Below are 15,891 nucleotides of genomic sequence, written 5' to 3' on the forward strand. Positions count from 1 at the left end.
ACGTAGGGAGGATTGGCGATGACAAGAACAAAAAGAAACTGAGAATCACTAGACCTAGGTCTATCAATTATACTATTTCCACAGAGTCACTATCCATCCTGATATACTAAGATCGACACAATTCTGGACTTTTGTGCTCCGACATCGAGCAAGACCCAATCTTACAAAGCATTATTCTTATTATTTTTTAATACAGGGTTCATGGTTCCGGCACAAGTCATGCCGATAGTCCTGGTAATTACCATACTAATTACTTTTTAAGGTTTTTATTAAACCTTCGCTTGAACACCTCAAGAGAAAGATTTTTGAGGATTACACCTACTGGGAGGCCATTTCATGTGACGACGGATTGTCGAGTAAAATTTGTCTTCAAGTAATCTTGGCGGGTTTTACCCTGCACAAGGTAGTCCTGTCGAGCTGATCGCAAAGCCTCTATTCTATTTTGAAACAAGTCTTGATACCTCCTCAAATGGAGGGCAATGCATGTATTTGTAGAACACAGACATTGAAGCCACGTCAAATCGATCCTGGATCGACTGTAGAGATTTGGCGTCACAGCTGCTAGAAACTGCTGCGCAAACTGCTCGGTTTTGGAGATATTGAAGAGGGTCGATGTGGCTAGTTGGAGCGCCAGCAAAGAAAGGACACATATATTCCATAAATGGTCGCATGTATGGTTCCATGAATGGACACATGACGTAAATAGTGTCAAAATGGACTCGTCAGGGAAGAGGCTATTGCATCTTAGGATGACTCCTAGTTTCTGGGAGCAGAAGGATCTCACTTTGCTAAGATGTTCAGCCGAAATGAAATCCGACGGGAAATAAATTCCAAGAAGGCGTAGTGGGTCAACTCCTTTTACTGCCTCTTCTTTGAAAATGAAAGCAGTGTGATCTTTCACATTCCGCACATTCGAAATGAAGAGCTCTTTTTTTGATGCATTGGAACTGATAAGCCAATTATCTGCCCACACCTTAGTTTTTCTCACGTCAGCCTGAAGCTCCTTACGGGGATTTCTAGGATCTTCGTCTTTCGCGATGGAGATTATTGTCGTCGTATCATTAGCAAAGTGGTGAAATTTTTTCACAAGGCCATCCCCTACGTCATTTATAAATATCAGAAAAAGAGTCGCTCAGAGAGCACTTCCTTGGGGTAGTCCGGCTAAAACCGGTAATACTTTTGAAATGAAGCCGTCAAGGACGAACATGATTGATCGCTGGCGAAGGAAATCAGCAAGCACCTCAAATAGACCACCATCAACTCCATACGCTTTTAATTTGCACAAAAGACCCTCGTACCATACGCTATCAAAGGTTTTGGTGGTGTCAGAGAAGGCGAATGTCATGTCCTTGAGACAAGATTTGACAGTCTATCGTAGACCATTTTCTACGAAAACCGTATTGTGCGTCAGGCAATAAGCGATGTGACTCGAGGCACTGATGAAGGGTCTTGTTGATGATACTCTCATTAGTAGGGTCATCATTTTCCTTGGTGATAGGGACTACATGAGCAACTTTTCAGGCTTTCGAAAATGTCGCAGCTGCAAAAAAAAAAATCTAAAAAAAGAGGCGAGATGACCAGCGAGCTCAGAGGCATGCCTTTCTAGGACGATATTGCATATCGTATCAGGCCCTGAAGCTTTGGCGACAGTTTATATTTGTTGTTGAAAGGTGGTTACGAGTAGCTCGAGTACTGAACCGATGTCACTGTTGAAAGAGCGTTTTCGCTGATGTAGCCCCAATGGACTGGTAAAAGAATCTGTATCTACCAGGGACTGTGGACTCCGTGTGACAATGACAGCTTAACAACAAACTGATTTGCATGGAGTTTTACGAATGCGTAAAAGGGAAGTTTTACGAAAGTATAAAAGGTAAAATAGCTGAAAAGGATGAATTTTAGGAAAATATAGCGCATCAAGTACTTTTGTCAAAGCAAATTCCTTGTAGTTATGTTCTACATAAAAAGAAAATAGATTCAATAGTTTCTTACATCATTCCTAAGCCCCAGTCTAAGAGCATACCGAAAAGACCTCATCTATATATGGCCACCCAATATATGCTACGTACCGGAATGAAGCCGAGTTACACCTTGTAATTTCTACGGTTTTCTTATCCTTATCCTCAAAAAGTGTTTCTGCAAAATAGTTCAAAATCTGTTTTCGCTATCCTTTAAAACTTGGAAGTCGATTAAAGAAATTGATGAAGAACAGCTAGAAAATCCGCAACTTTTTTGCCAATGTCAAAAAGTTCCGACAATCTACAACAAACGTATAATTTTAAACATGCTAAATAAAACACATAGCTTATAATCATATGTCAAAGGGTAATTATGTTCACAGCTAGTTTAACAATACCGAGACTCCACAAGAAGATATTTTTGTAAACTGTGAGTCCATGCAAAGTTTATTAAATATTCATAGCTTAACAGAGTAAATTCCAACAGAGCCCATGTTAGATAAGAGGGACTATTTTTGCATATCTGTATGGCATAGTGTTCTAAATTTGCACAAAATTAATAATAGCGAAATATTTATGACACCAATAATAAATAATCACATAGGAATTTATGCAACAGTTTATATGGCCCCAAAATGGCAGTAAACAATGTTAAAAATTATGATCTGGAATTTATTTTTAGTATCGATTAAAATTCAAAGAATATTTACATAATCAAATTAATACTAAAGTTAGGTACAGTATAAACTATCTAATTAAAATTACTAAATCTTCAGGTCATCTAAGACGAAGCAGCCCAAGGGTTCCACAAGCCACGCCTACTTTGACAATTCCAATTTGCCTGGGCATTGTAATTTCGGTTCGTTTTTTTTTTCTTAAGTTCTTAATTCTTGTCTGTTTGAAATTTTGAAACCTCTCTTTACTTTGCTTGAAACACTCTGTTTCTTTTTTTAGTCTAATTTGTTTAGGGTCCTATTTTGCTGTCAAATTCTTCTATTCTACGGATTTCTAAGTTACTAAAGAGTGAAATTGTTTACAGATACTGTACTTAATGAGATAATTTTATTATTATTATCATTTTTATTATTATTCATTTATTGCCCGTCAAAAAAACATACAGTAGATGGAGTAATCACTAAAAATAACAAAAAAGAGACACAAACACACATTGAAAATTCAAATAAATGACAAAAAACACTTCATTTCATGCATTGCATTAACACGAAAAAACTATCGCGAACGAATTGACGACCAAGGGTGATGAAAATTCCTTAAAACACAGGATAACGATTTATCAATACTTTATCAATACTTATCAATGGACTATGTTACGGTGTCTTGTCCAAGGAGGGAAATGTAAAAGATGCTTGGCAAGTCTGAAAAAGATTGATCGTAGGTGCTTTTTGTCTGTAACTGTAAAAAATTTCCAGAATGAAGCAATGTAAAGCAGATATGGAAGGGCTATGGCGTTGTAGATGGATCCTAGAAAGCGACGATTGAAACTTAGTTTACTTCTTACGATTGTGGTGTAAGTAATACTAATTTTACGCTCGTGAGATATCAGCAAACGGCGTGTTTGGCCGATAGATGAACCGATTGATCGGCTCAGGCATGAAAGGCTTTATTATGTAAGGTCAGCAAGTTTTATTAGAGAACCATCCAGATTTAGGAGAGTAGCAGAGGGAAAACGCCGACTGAAAAGAACAACTTTGGTTTTCTCAGAATCGAAAGACAGTCTGATTTTTATATATTCATCTTTGAGGACTTCGAAATTCTGCTCAATGAGCTGGATCGTACTGCTAAGATTCAAGATGTCATCAGCATAACAAATAAGAGACACATCGATTCCCCCAAGAATGCAACAAGGAAGACACATTTTTCCTCGATACTTAGTAATCTTGTAAAGGTCAGTACAAAGAGAAAAAGACAGATTACTGTCCAATATTTCCGTGCTAAAAAGTGCGGGCTAATTCCATTGGGTTATTTCTGCGAGTTTTTTCCTAAGGTCAGTCACTCTATTCCTTGAGCTTGTGTCAAAAAGGGAAGTAAGATGGCCCCGCCTTTTTTTAGTTGTTGTTGGTATGTCAAATTTTGATCTAGTAAATTACAACAGGCAGTTGTTGGGGACGTGATATCATCTTCGATTGAAATAATAAGTGGGGTGCCCCAGGGCAGTTGTCTAGGGCCTGTTTCATTCTGTTTATTTGTTAATGACTTGCCCTCCTCTATCCATCATTCATTTAAAGTTGTTTGCCGATGATGTGAAAGTCTAATTACCCATAAAAGATCTAACAGATGTATAACTTATGCAAGAGGACCTGGATTCCCTGACTCAGGTGTGGATCCTATTTCATGTTTATAAATCCGTCTGAGTGTGTTGTTTTGTATTATGGTCGTAGGATACCTCCCAATTATATGTATCTTTTGTCTGGTACAAATATCCCTTCTGAAAAAATGATGCGAGACCTTGGTATCCATTTCGATACCCAACTAAAATTTGATAAGCATGTTTTGGCAATCGTGAGAAATGCGAACTACCGTCAATCGTTTTTGAAGAAGAGTTCCAGAAAATTCGGTCTTCGAAATTTCTCTTTGCTTTAAAAGCCTCTTGTTCGCCCACTTCTCGAATATAACACTTCCACCTGGTTCCCTTTAAATGTAATGAATGAACTTCGCACATAAAAAGTACAAAGGAGGGTGTCAAGGACGAATCCTTACCTTCAACATCTTCCCTACAAAGAGCGACTCTCTAGGCTTGGTATTCCGTCATTACATTTCAGACGGTGTCGTGGTGACCTTATCAACGTGTTCCGTATTATTAAAGGTATAGACGACCTAGATTCAGATTCATATTTCAAACACAATCACTATCACACATCCCGCCAACACCATTACAAACTGTACCGTCCAGAATCAAATAAGAAAACAGGGCAATGTTCATTTTCCAGTAAGGTCGTTTCCACCTTGGAAAAGTCTACCCGTGGAAGTCGTGGAAGCTATGAATGTGCAGATTTAAACGTTCTTTAGTTGAGACAAAATTCTATTTGGGAGTTTTTGATGTTTAGTTATTAGTCGTAAGTTTTTTGTTGAGTTTATGAGGTAATTAGTTGAGCTAATTAGCTTATTTCTTATTTTGTGTCTATAGCGACAAACATTATTGCTTACCGTTTGATGCATTAATAAATAAATAGCTAATAAAAAAAAAAAAAATGCAAAACCCTACCGTTTCTTTTATATGAAATTTTAAGCCAGCTAAAAGAACAAAATATTCTTGAGTCACAACGAGTTTTGCGAGTAAATTCTCTGTTTCTTTATAGTCTGCCCATATTTGAGTACATGTTTAGGATTGTCAATCATTTATTTAATTACTTGCACTTGGTTTAGGACGTAAGTTATGCATCCCTAGTTGTTTTCTTAAGTACATAAAAAACACATTCAAATCTTTGTTCAATTTTTTGTATTTCGACTTTCCTTCCATTTGCCTAAATGGTCTAAGTTTAAAATGTCTCTAACACAGACAATGACCTAGTGTGAAGCTTTCCAATCAAATAAAAAAAAGCGGGAATAAAAGAGCGCCAAGGAGTCAAAGGGCGTATAGGGGATTTTCTCTTTTTTTAGGGGGGGGGGCAAAACAAAAATAATGGATCAAAATTTGTTGATAAACATTTTTGTTACCTTCTTAAGAGTTAGAACAAAAATTTGGGTGCGGATGGGGTCAAATCCCGACCCTTCCTCCCTCACATATGACCTTGAAGGAGTTTATTTTATCCCAGAGTAGTCCCATTTTAGTTAAAACTTGCTTTTAATGACTTCCTAGCCTTTGCTTTCTAAACTTTCCTGTCACACATAGTACTAATGTAGCCATAGTAGTGCTTTTTATGGGCCAAGGTACATGATTATAATGGTAAATCGTGGTTTTCTACAACGTCGAACTCATGATACTGATGAAAAGCGTAAATTTAAATTCAATTTCAATTTACTGAACCTTTTTGGCTGAGCATGGTAGTACCTAAAAAATTTCCCAATGTGTTAACTAATCATGGTTCCTTGAATATCTTTGTAAACCAATTGCTTTCGTATCATTTGATAAACTGAAAGCAGTTGAGTTCATGATGATGCAAACAAGAATAAAATAATCACAGAAAGGTGTTAAAAAGGGCAGAGCCCTAAGTATTGATTCGGGAGGTGGATGGTCTCAACTATGAAGAGTTTGTTACAAGCGGTTTATTATCAGAACGTTCCTATTTTTATAAAATTTCTAGTGCAAACCCAGATCCCTACCCCTGGACGCGGCCTTAATTCAGAATCACAGAAGCAGCTGGCACACAGCATTGTGGAAACAGAAAATACATAGTATATGACGACGAGCATTATTTGTAAGGAATCATTTAGAAAAGTTGGTTAAATCTGAAATAAGCATTGGACAGCTGTTTCTTTTTTCCAGAATGGTCCTCTTGGGTCCAAACTCAAGAAGTTACAATTGTTTATCCTACACAGTTATGAAAGTGATTGAACGTGAGTTTACTACAGCGCAACCAAAAATAAGGGAATTAAGAAGCCAATAGGTGACATGACATATCATCACAGTGGTACTAAATTCAGTGTTGCCATAGACAGCATAAATCATGAATAAATGCAATAAATCAGGAGTTTTCAGACATTCATTGATTCAACTGAAATTTCTTAAGGATGGGATTTAGTGCCCAGTTGCGTTTTTGAAAAGTCCAAATGAAAAAGTTTCAAACAAATTTATTTTGGCGACCAACTGCGTTTTTTTGAAAAGTGCAAATGAAAAAGTTTCAAACAAATTAATTTTTTCCTGTTTATTCAAATTAAAAGAATATGTATCGAAAACTTTCGTGAAGCGATAAAAAACTTGATGAGGATTTTTCCAGATAAAACACACATTTAAATCGTGATAGTGGCAGTTTTATTTGTTTGCTGATTCAATCATCACAGATGGAGGACTAAAGTCAGCTAAAATCGGTCGGCCAAAGTTTCAGGTCAAAGCAAACTCAAATATTAATCAGCCATCAAAAGGAAAAGTACCAATAAACAAATTTCATTATTCCAAAAGAGCCCATTTTCTTTATTTCGTCATCGAAGAAGGCGCATCGAAAAATCGAAGAAGGCAATTTTGTTCAACATAGTTAAAAGGTGCAATATCTATGGTTTTTATAATAATATGATACCCAAAATTTTTTAGTGCCCTAAATCCACTTTTTTCTTTTTTTAAGTACACTTGTTAATTTTGTAAACTATTGGTGCCCAGATCGCACCCCCTTCCAAGATTTTGCTCTAGATCCGTCTTTGTAGAGAAGAATTACCGTCCTTCATCTTAAACAATTAAAATCACTTTGGCTTCCATACCGCAGCAGTTTTTTATGGCACTTGGTATTAACCAAGTGACATATAGCAATCGCAAATTCTGTCGGTCTGTCTGTCGGTCCCGGTTTTACTACTTTAGGCACTTCCAGGTAAGCTAGGACGATAAAATTTGGCAGGCTTATCAGGGACCGGACCAGATTAAATTATAAATAGCTGTTTTCCCGATTTTACGTTTATCAAAGAACCTTAGAAGGAATCTGGTGCTTATGCAACGATGAAAAAGCAAGAATAGTAAGCCAAACTGACATTGACTTTTCAGGTATGACTTACTTAGTTCATGAGAAATGTTCTTAGGTAATTGAAATGATACTTCACACGTTGCTACAAATTATTTTCTTTTTGTTATTCATTACACATGTTAACCTTATGTCCTTTCAGGCCAGCCATGCAGAAGAATGCCAGTATATGGAAATCCTCGAAACAATCTGACAATTTATGACAAACTGATCAAAGCATACGCTTGATACAGTCTTCGAACAATCCCTTTTTCTCCCATGTGCTTTGTCTTAGCCTTTGCTAGCAGTTTAACTATTCACTGACTAGTAGATCTAGATAATATGAAGGAATGTTTTTTATGCATTAACAGAGACTAAAGTTTGGACGAAATAAAATTGACAATTTCTGTCGCGAAGCTGCCTAAAAAGCTTTAATATCTTATCAAATATTTATAGCTACTTTTATAAATAGTTTTAGTATTTGCATCCTCCTACCATGCAAACTCCAAAATTTTATATTTAAAGAATTTTTCTTTTTTTCCTCTTTTAGAGGAATCCTTGGTCTTCTAGTGTAAGTAACGATGCTCAGACAAGTGTAAGCAGTGGCGCCTCATTGCGGCGGGGAAATGTAAAATAGTGGAATTTTCCGATCTTCTATTTTCTTGAAAAAGTAATAAACACGTGTGCCGGCTGTATTTCCTTGTAGAGGAACATACTATAAGAACTAAAGCAAACTAATTGATGATAAATGAATGCACAATGAGAAGACAATTCCATCGTGGCTAAGACCGCTGTGTAATTTTAACTGTAGCTGCATTTCCGTTTTCAGTGCACAAACATGTATTGTTTTGTAAAGTATTGATTGACAATAAACTTTTTGTTGTAAACTGAAAGTTTTTCGTAACTGTCGAGGTTGTCTGCAGTATTTTTTAGAGGTGTCTTATCTCCCCTATATCGGTGATGATTAGAAAATATAGAAGAAAATAAGTTTTTAACTGAAAGTATGGAGCGAAATTAAAACTTAAAACGAACAGAAATTATTTCGTGTAAATAAAAGAGATCATAGCAGTGTTGTTTCTACATTAAATTTTAACCAAAAACGAGCGAAGATTAATTAAAAAAAAAAAAAAAAATTATTAATTCACAGTCCATCTAATATAAATCGATAAAACTAGTACAAATAAACCAACTAATTGTGTTTTCCTTTGTTTATAGGATTAAAAAAATAGCGCTTTACTGAAAACACAAAATCTAAGCATAAAAAACAAGAACACTGATTTAGGAGCCAAAAGTAACGTACCCTGACAACAATAAACTAATCTAAAAATGCTTTTCATAGTCTTACACCAGCTGTAACATCAGTAACTTTCAGTATAAAATTAAAATTTCTTAAAAACATAAGCATTAAAATATATATTTTAATAGCAGCAAAGTCATTGAAAAACACAGAAAAATAATGGATTGATCTATCAGGTAAAATTTTAGTCTAACCAGCTATAACACCGGTTTAGCTTTACTCGAAATGAAGATCAAATGAACAATAATATGAACTCTGGAAATCCGGTTATTTCTCTACATACAATAAAGGATTTCAAGTCAAGATACAAATCCTGAAGCTAGTCTATAGTCCTAATACTACCAAGATAGTATCACTTCGAACTTGTCTACAAACTAATCATGGCATGTCCTTTTCAGAAGAAAGACAAGAGCCAATCATTGGACTGAACCATTGTGCAGAAGTGATACCAAATTGAACGAAAAAAAACCAAAAAAACAACAATCCTAAAATGCTTTATTTTTATCTATAAGAAAGGTTACTGCTACTCTACCAAAACTCCTATATTCTTTTGTGTTTTCAGTAAAGTGCTAGTTTTTTATGATCCTAGAAACAAAGAGAAATATAATTAGTTCGTTTATTTGTACTAGTTTTATTGGTATATATTAGATAGGCGATAAAGTAATAATTCTTCTTCGCTTTATGTTTCAATTTCGCTCTTTACTTCCCTTGGAAAAACATTTTTTTTTATTAATACTGATATGATATCCTTGGTTGTTGTTGGGGTTTTATTTACCTGGTGTATTTCAATTTAGACTAAAAATTCTAGTTTCCAGTCACATAGAAAACTCTGTATCATAAAAGTAAACGCATACATTCACTTCTCGAAGTAACATAACAAGGATTATACATTTGAAAAGTTGCGTTCTTGACTTTCATAAGGAAAAGCTCTTTTTTCTCTTAAAAAGAGAAAAAAAGTGGGAATTTTCATTCCTGCGAAAGAGAACAAATGAAAAAAGAAAAAAAGAGAAAAGTTAAAATCATTGCTTTTCTGCAAAAAAAGATGAATAAAACCTAATTGTACCAAAAAAGAAAACAAAAGTAACTTTATTGATCTTAACCCAGGTCCTATGGCTTGGATTAGTCAATAGCGGAATCAAACTTGACTTAATTGATCAATGCAAATCCAAGAGGGATTTTTTTATATTTTTTTTTACACAGGCAAACATATCTGACCCTTCAGGGGGGGGGGGGGTTAAAACAAAGAAATAAGCCTATTTTCAAGGATGTTGTTGTCGATTTTCTACAGAGCAGTAACCTATAGACAATATTGGTGGGTAAAGAATCTCCCCCCCCCCTGTCCACACATATATTAGAGGAATTGATTCTTTTTTAACTATATAATTAATTACGCTTACTGATAATTCTTCCCTTGTAAGCTGTCATGCTACCAAGAGGAGAAGGGCCCTGGGTCAATTTCGCAAAAGCTCATATTTTGCCAGACTTAGAATGTTATGTGCCTTTTCTCAGCAAACTGACATATTATGTACATCCTTCCTTCCCTAAAAAATATTCCACATATGTGTCAGGTTGGAAGTTCATAAAGACCTTGATACGTGCCTCAGCTGTGTTCAATTTCCATTAATAGTGGAGTTGGGAACTTTGTACAAATAACGATTTATTCATCTAATTTTTTAAGATAATACACAAGCCAATGAGTAAAAAAATGACAAAATAGGCAATATTAGTACTTTAGTCCCAAAAATGACTTCGAGACACTGTATCTCCCTTCGACTTTAATCAAGGAAAATTGTTCAGTCAACAGTCAACAAGTAGTGACATTGACGGAGTATAGATGGCATTCAACATTTTCCTCTTCGGACATTGAACAGTTCCTGGTCTTATTAGTTTCCCAGACTCTTTGGTGTAATCTGTAACGAGTCCTATACGCAGACAAGAGATTAAGTAGTGTTGTCAACTAGTCTTATTATAAATCCTCATTAGACTCCCTGCGTCACCTATCAAGGGTCCTTAGAGATTTTGATTAAGGGATATTACGAACTAGATGGAAGAATGTTATGATTTCTAAGGAATAATTCTAGTATGAGGTATTTGCTGGGATAAACTTTGTTAAATAGAAGAAGAGATCAACTAATAATCTATATAACTATGCGACAGGATTGGTATGTGGTGCTGAGACCACTTACTATTCATACCAAAAAATTGTATATTTTTCCATCAGGATGATATCTGAAGTATATTGATTTCAACTGCACCACGAGATCTGCACGTCCTAGAGCATTTGAATTCACAGACTACTAGTGTGAAAATATTTGCTGATAGATACAAAGCAAGAATTTAATGCCCGGTATAATTCATAATGCGCATATTAATAAAAATATATACATAATAGTATATAAAAAAAAGACTAGAAAAAGAGTGGTTAACATTAATACGTAAGTATTTAGCAGGTCCCTAAGGTTGGCTGTTCCATGTCTAATTTTAGTTACGAAGGTCTTGGGACAAACTGATGCATATCTCAATTATAAGAAATTAAATAAAAAGAACTGAGAACATGAATTGAAGATTTCTAATAATTCAGCTTTGTTTTCTAGCAAGATAATTAGTGACAAGCTTACTAACTGTTCCCATGCCAAAATTTTGGACCTTACACTGGTTTTTACTTATTCACTAATTCAAGTTTACCAAGAACTAATTTATCTCAACTATTTATATTTATATCTATCCATCCACCTATTTTGCAATATCAGAAGTTCCTAGGCATTGGATGTGCCATAAGGTACGAAACCAAGAGAGGAAAATCCACGTAATAAAGGGGTTAGTCTTGTTGAAAAAGCGAGGAATTGTTGGACGTTTTAGTTTAGTGTTAGAAAGTATAGAGCGGAGTCGAGGGGCCGAAAGAAAAGCAAATAATACAGAGTAAAAGCTTTCCTTATTAATTGGGAAAGCAACACATGTTTTGATTACAAAAAATATGCGATCAGTAAGGACTTCAACCAACGTCTCAATTACTCTAGGCTACTAGTGCAGCAGGTGAGCTACGATGGCAAGTCCTCTCAGACATTCCATCATTGCTAAGCCTTAAGTGTCAAAAATCTTAGAATAAATATATTCATTTCTTTCACTTTAGTTTTACCATTTTAAAAGGATACTTTTTTCATCATAATTTTTTTTTTCGATTCTATTCAACTTAGATAGAAGATTAATTCAAAAGAAAGTCAATAGCTAAATACCACTTTTGAAACATACTTACGTAGATTTTGAAGAAATTTGTTTAGTTTGCAATAAAACAATTTAGTTTTAGCAATTTCAGTTCTTTCTAAGTTTGAATTATTACATTACTTTATTTCAGCTCGTCTTATGCTTTATCATCATTCTTGACTTTTCTTTGAAATATAATAAGGTGGAAAACATTAAAAAAACAAATCTATGTTCGTTTTAAATTGACACAGCTATATTATTATATATTAATACTGAGTAATACTGATGATGGTGGTTGTTAATAATGATGCTGTTGTTTAGTATAATCAATACATCTCCCCCCTCTCTCTCTCTCTCTATCAGTTTTGATCGTTTATATTATGAATATTATTGCTATAGAGCCTACCTGCGCTTTCTTCATTTGCTTCAAAGCGAAAGAACGGCTAGGATCACCAGCAAGTTGAACAAGTTCGACTCGACCAAAACCACCCACACCTAGAGTCGCAATCACTCGCAGATCACTAAGTTTCACATGAGCATATTCCTCTTGTATTCTGTGAAAAAAAGGAAGAAATTCTTGTAATCACAATCAGAAGTGAAATTGAAACAAAATAAATTAAGACCGTACAAACAAGCGGAAAAAAGACACACAAATTTCGGAAAAATGGTTTTATTCTTTTCGACAGATCCTTTTCTATGGGGAACAAAACGAGAATTAAAATCTACCTGAAGGGAGAGGACATAAGCGAAATGAAGACTAATCTCCCTGATATCTTCATTTTCAGTGAAATTTGGGTGTTTTTTAGTTCAGCATCTAATTTTATTTGGTTCTCTGTTGTTCTTTTTTGTGTTTTTTTTTTGCAAATGATATTCCTTTTTCTTCCACGTGGAAATAGTTAGAAAACAGAGCTTTGGACAACAAAACTTAACTTAAGTATCTTTGACGTCTAAAAAATTGTTAGTTATTAGTAGTCAAATAAACAGAAACACAATTTTTTCCCTCTTCTGAAAAATAAATCCTTCCGAATCCCCACAGTCGATTTCTTCGGCTCCTTTGACATATATAGGCCAATCCAATTATTGTCTCCGAAAGACACTTACACGTGTACAAGAAGTAAAAATGTTTTAATCGTGACATTTCCTTGCCTTCCTTTCCACTGCCCTGGTAAGCGCTTCGTTTGGTTATAATATACAAATGTCAACAAGTCAGCTTTTCTCTCCAAATTTCTCCAGTCGTCCTAATCCCAATATTCTGATAATTTTTTCTCTAGTTCCATTAAAACTCATTCGGAGATAATGACGCCCCATTGATATTTCTTGATTTTGTCCTGGGGAAACAATCTCATTGAATAAAGAAGAAAAATCTAAGAAGTTAAGCTATAGTTTCAATAGTTATGATTTGAGCCAGTTGCCAACTAAACAATTTTATTCGATAAGTCTTATATGCTTTAAAAAAAACGAAATATGCATATCTGGCACGTACACAGGGGGGGATTTCACAAAATCCCCCCGAATTTTTGTGAAATATTTAATTTCCCCATGGTTTCTTGGAATTTCTGGCAAAAGTTGGACATATATTAAGAATCTAGATACATGTGTGAAGCCTTTTTTGGGGGATTTTACAGCATGCAATTATCCGGTTAAGTCACTGCCCATGGGGGGTGCACAAAAATTAAAACAAAATGGATCACAAATCTGTTTCTATGGATTTTTGTTACGTTTTGTAGTTCGAACCAAAATTTAGGGGGTAGAGGTTCAAACCCGGTAATACCCAGCCCACTGGATACGGCCTTGATTGGAGACATAAAAAGGTTTTTTCGAACAAAAACTGTTTGCTAATAGTAATCGAAACACCTGAAAGAGTTTCGATTTTATCCTTCGCCAAACCTACTCATCTTATTGACAAAATTAGTTATTCGACAAGCTGAAGCCTAGAGAAGAGAGGTGTATTTATTTAGTATAAGTAAATTATAAAAGAATTATTAGCTGCCTATTTCTGTAATATGAATGAGAAACATCTAGCAATGGTCTTACTTATATCTACTTAGGTTTATAGGATTCTCTTGAAATACGTAGAACATCTAGGGGACGGAGCAACAAATCTCAGCTTTGAATGAGTGTAGCTTAACTTTTATAGCTTATGCTTGCATTTATACGAGTCAGTAAATTAAAAAGAAAAAATGTCTTCAAAAATTAGCGACTCATCCCCCCTCCAAAGAAAAAATTCGTGGATGCACTCCTGAAAAAATAATCTCAGATTTAAAAATAATTGTAAAATTCTTACGCTTTCCAGATGGCCTTATAGCAATCGTAATGAAAAGACGCATTGTAAACAAGGCAGTGTCCAGGGGGAGGGTATGGGGTTTGAACCCCTCACCTATAAATGTTTGTTCGACTCGTAAAAACGTAGCAAAAATGAAAATAAACAAATTTTTGATACATTTATTAAAATTTTATAAACCCCCCCCCCCGAAAAATACTTTTGTAACCTTCCTCCCAAAAAGTCCTTTTGTAACCCCCCCCCAAAAAAAAATTCTGGATACGACCCTGGTTGTCAATGTAGCAGCTTAGGTCAGTGATGGTCAACAACTCCAGGAAGCTCCTATTTATTGAAATAGGAACTTTATTTTATTGAACCAAACCAGAAAAAAAAAAGATTAAACATACCAGCATGGATTAGGTTCTATTTTTTAGTTTTTTATTATAAAGCCAAACATTTCTTATGAAAAAGCTCCTGAAGACTGTTGTTTACTACATAAACCAGAGATCTTCAAACTACGGCCCGCAAGACCCTTTCCTCAGGCCCCTGGAGACCTTTTAATCGCCATAATGGTTTTATATCATTTCATTGACTTTTTAAAGTCCATGAATTGATATAGGGCCATCTAATGGAGGAGTTGGTATTCCCACACACCATGGATGGCACAGCTACTGGAGAGAATATATTCAATGCATTGAACAAAATATTTGTTGATGATAACATGGACTGGACTGGACTAACTTCAGTTGCTTGGCTGTTGATGGAGGAAAACACGTGAGTGGCATAAAAAAAAAAGTTTTTGTTAGAAAAGTGGGGCGGATGTATAATGTTAAACCCATTCCACAACCAATGTACATGCACTGTATTATTCACCAGCAAGCTTTGTTTGCTAAATACATGATTATTATGAGCGTACTGAACCCTGTCGTGAAAATGGTGAATTTAATAAGGTCACATGGGCTCGACCGAAGAAAGTTCAGAGACATGTTGAAATATACAGACACAGAATCGGAATATTTACAATATTACACAGGAGTAAGATGGCTGTTTGAGAAATTCCTGAGTAGAATATTTAGATTAAGAAAGGAAATACATGACTTCCTAGAAAATACAGGCAAGTAACACTTATTACTGTCTGATGAAGAGTGGGTATAAAAACTGGCCTTAGCTGCAAACTTTACTGGTCATTTAAAATTTCTAAGCCTAAAACTACAAGGAGAGAAAAATCTAGTTTCTGATCAATACACTCACCTAAATGCCTTTAGATTTAAACTTATCTTATTTTTAGAACAAGACCATTCCATCATATTAAAGCAATTTCAGCAATGTAAGGTCTTCAAGGCTGTAGCAACAGCTGACTTCTCTACGTTATCTGAATGCAAGATCATCAAAGACCTCTAGGCGCAGGTTCAGGAGCAGTTTTCTGACTTGGATTCAAAGGAAGAAGAAGTGAAGCAATTTTAAAATTCGTTTGAAGCAGATGTGGCCACTTGCTTAGATAAACTGCAGCTAGAGGTCATTGAGTTGCAAGCGAATGATCTCCTTAGGGAAAAGTTCAAAGAAGAAGGACTTTTG

General features: G+C 35.2%; 1 protein-coding gene and 1 long non-coding RNA gene across 2 annotated transcripts in view; one reads left to right on the plus strand and one right to left on the minus strand.

Moving 5' to 3' along the window:
• Positions 1 to 15,891, minus strand: part of LOC136036261 (cGMP-dependent protein kinase, isozyme 2 forms cD5/T2-like) — a gene marked incomplete in the record, with an annotated part of 170,535 nt that overhangs the window by 56,212 nt on the left and 98,432 nt on the right. Inside the window, 1 exon segment of the mRNA XM_065718394.1 lies at positions 12,463 to 12,610. Within this exon segment, the coding sequence (XP_065574466.1) occupies positions 12,463 to 12,610 (148 nt within the window).
• Positions 2,671 to 8,445, plus strand: LOC136036263 (uncharacterized). The gene is made up of 2 exons (XR_010619682.1): positions 2,671 to 2,814; positions 8,109 to 8,445. It is a non-coding gene; the product is annotated as an uncharacterized LOC136036263 (long non-coding RNA).

This window comes from Artemia franciscana, chromosome 15 (genome assembly GCF_032884065.1).
Source record: "Artemia franciscana chromosome 15, ASM3288406v1, whole genome shotgun sequence".
Taxonomy (NCBI): Eukaryota; Metazoa; Arthropoda; class Branchiopoda; order Anostraca; family Artemiidae; genus Artemia; species Artemia franciscana.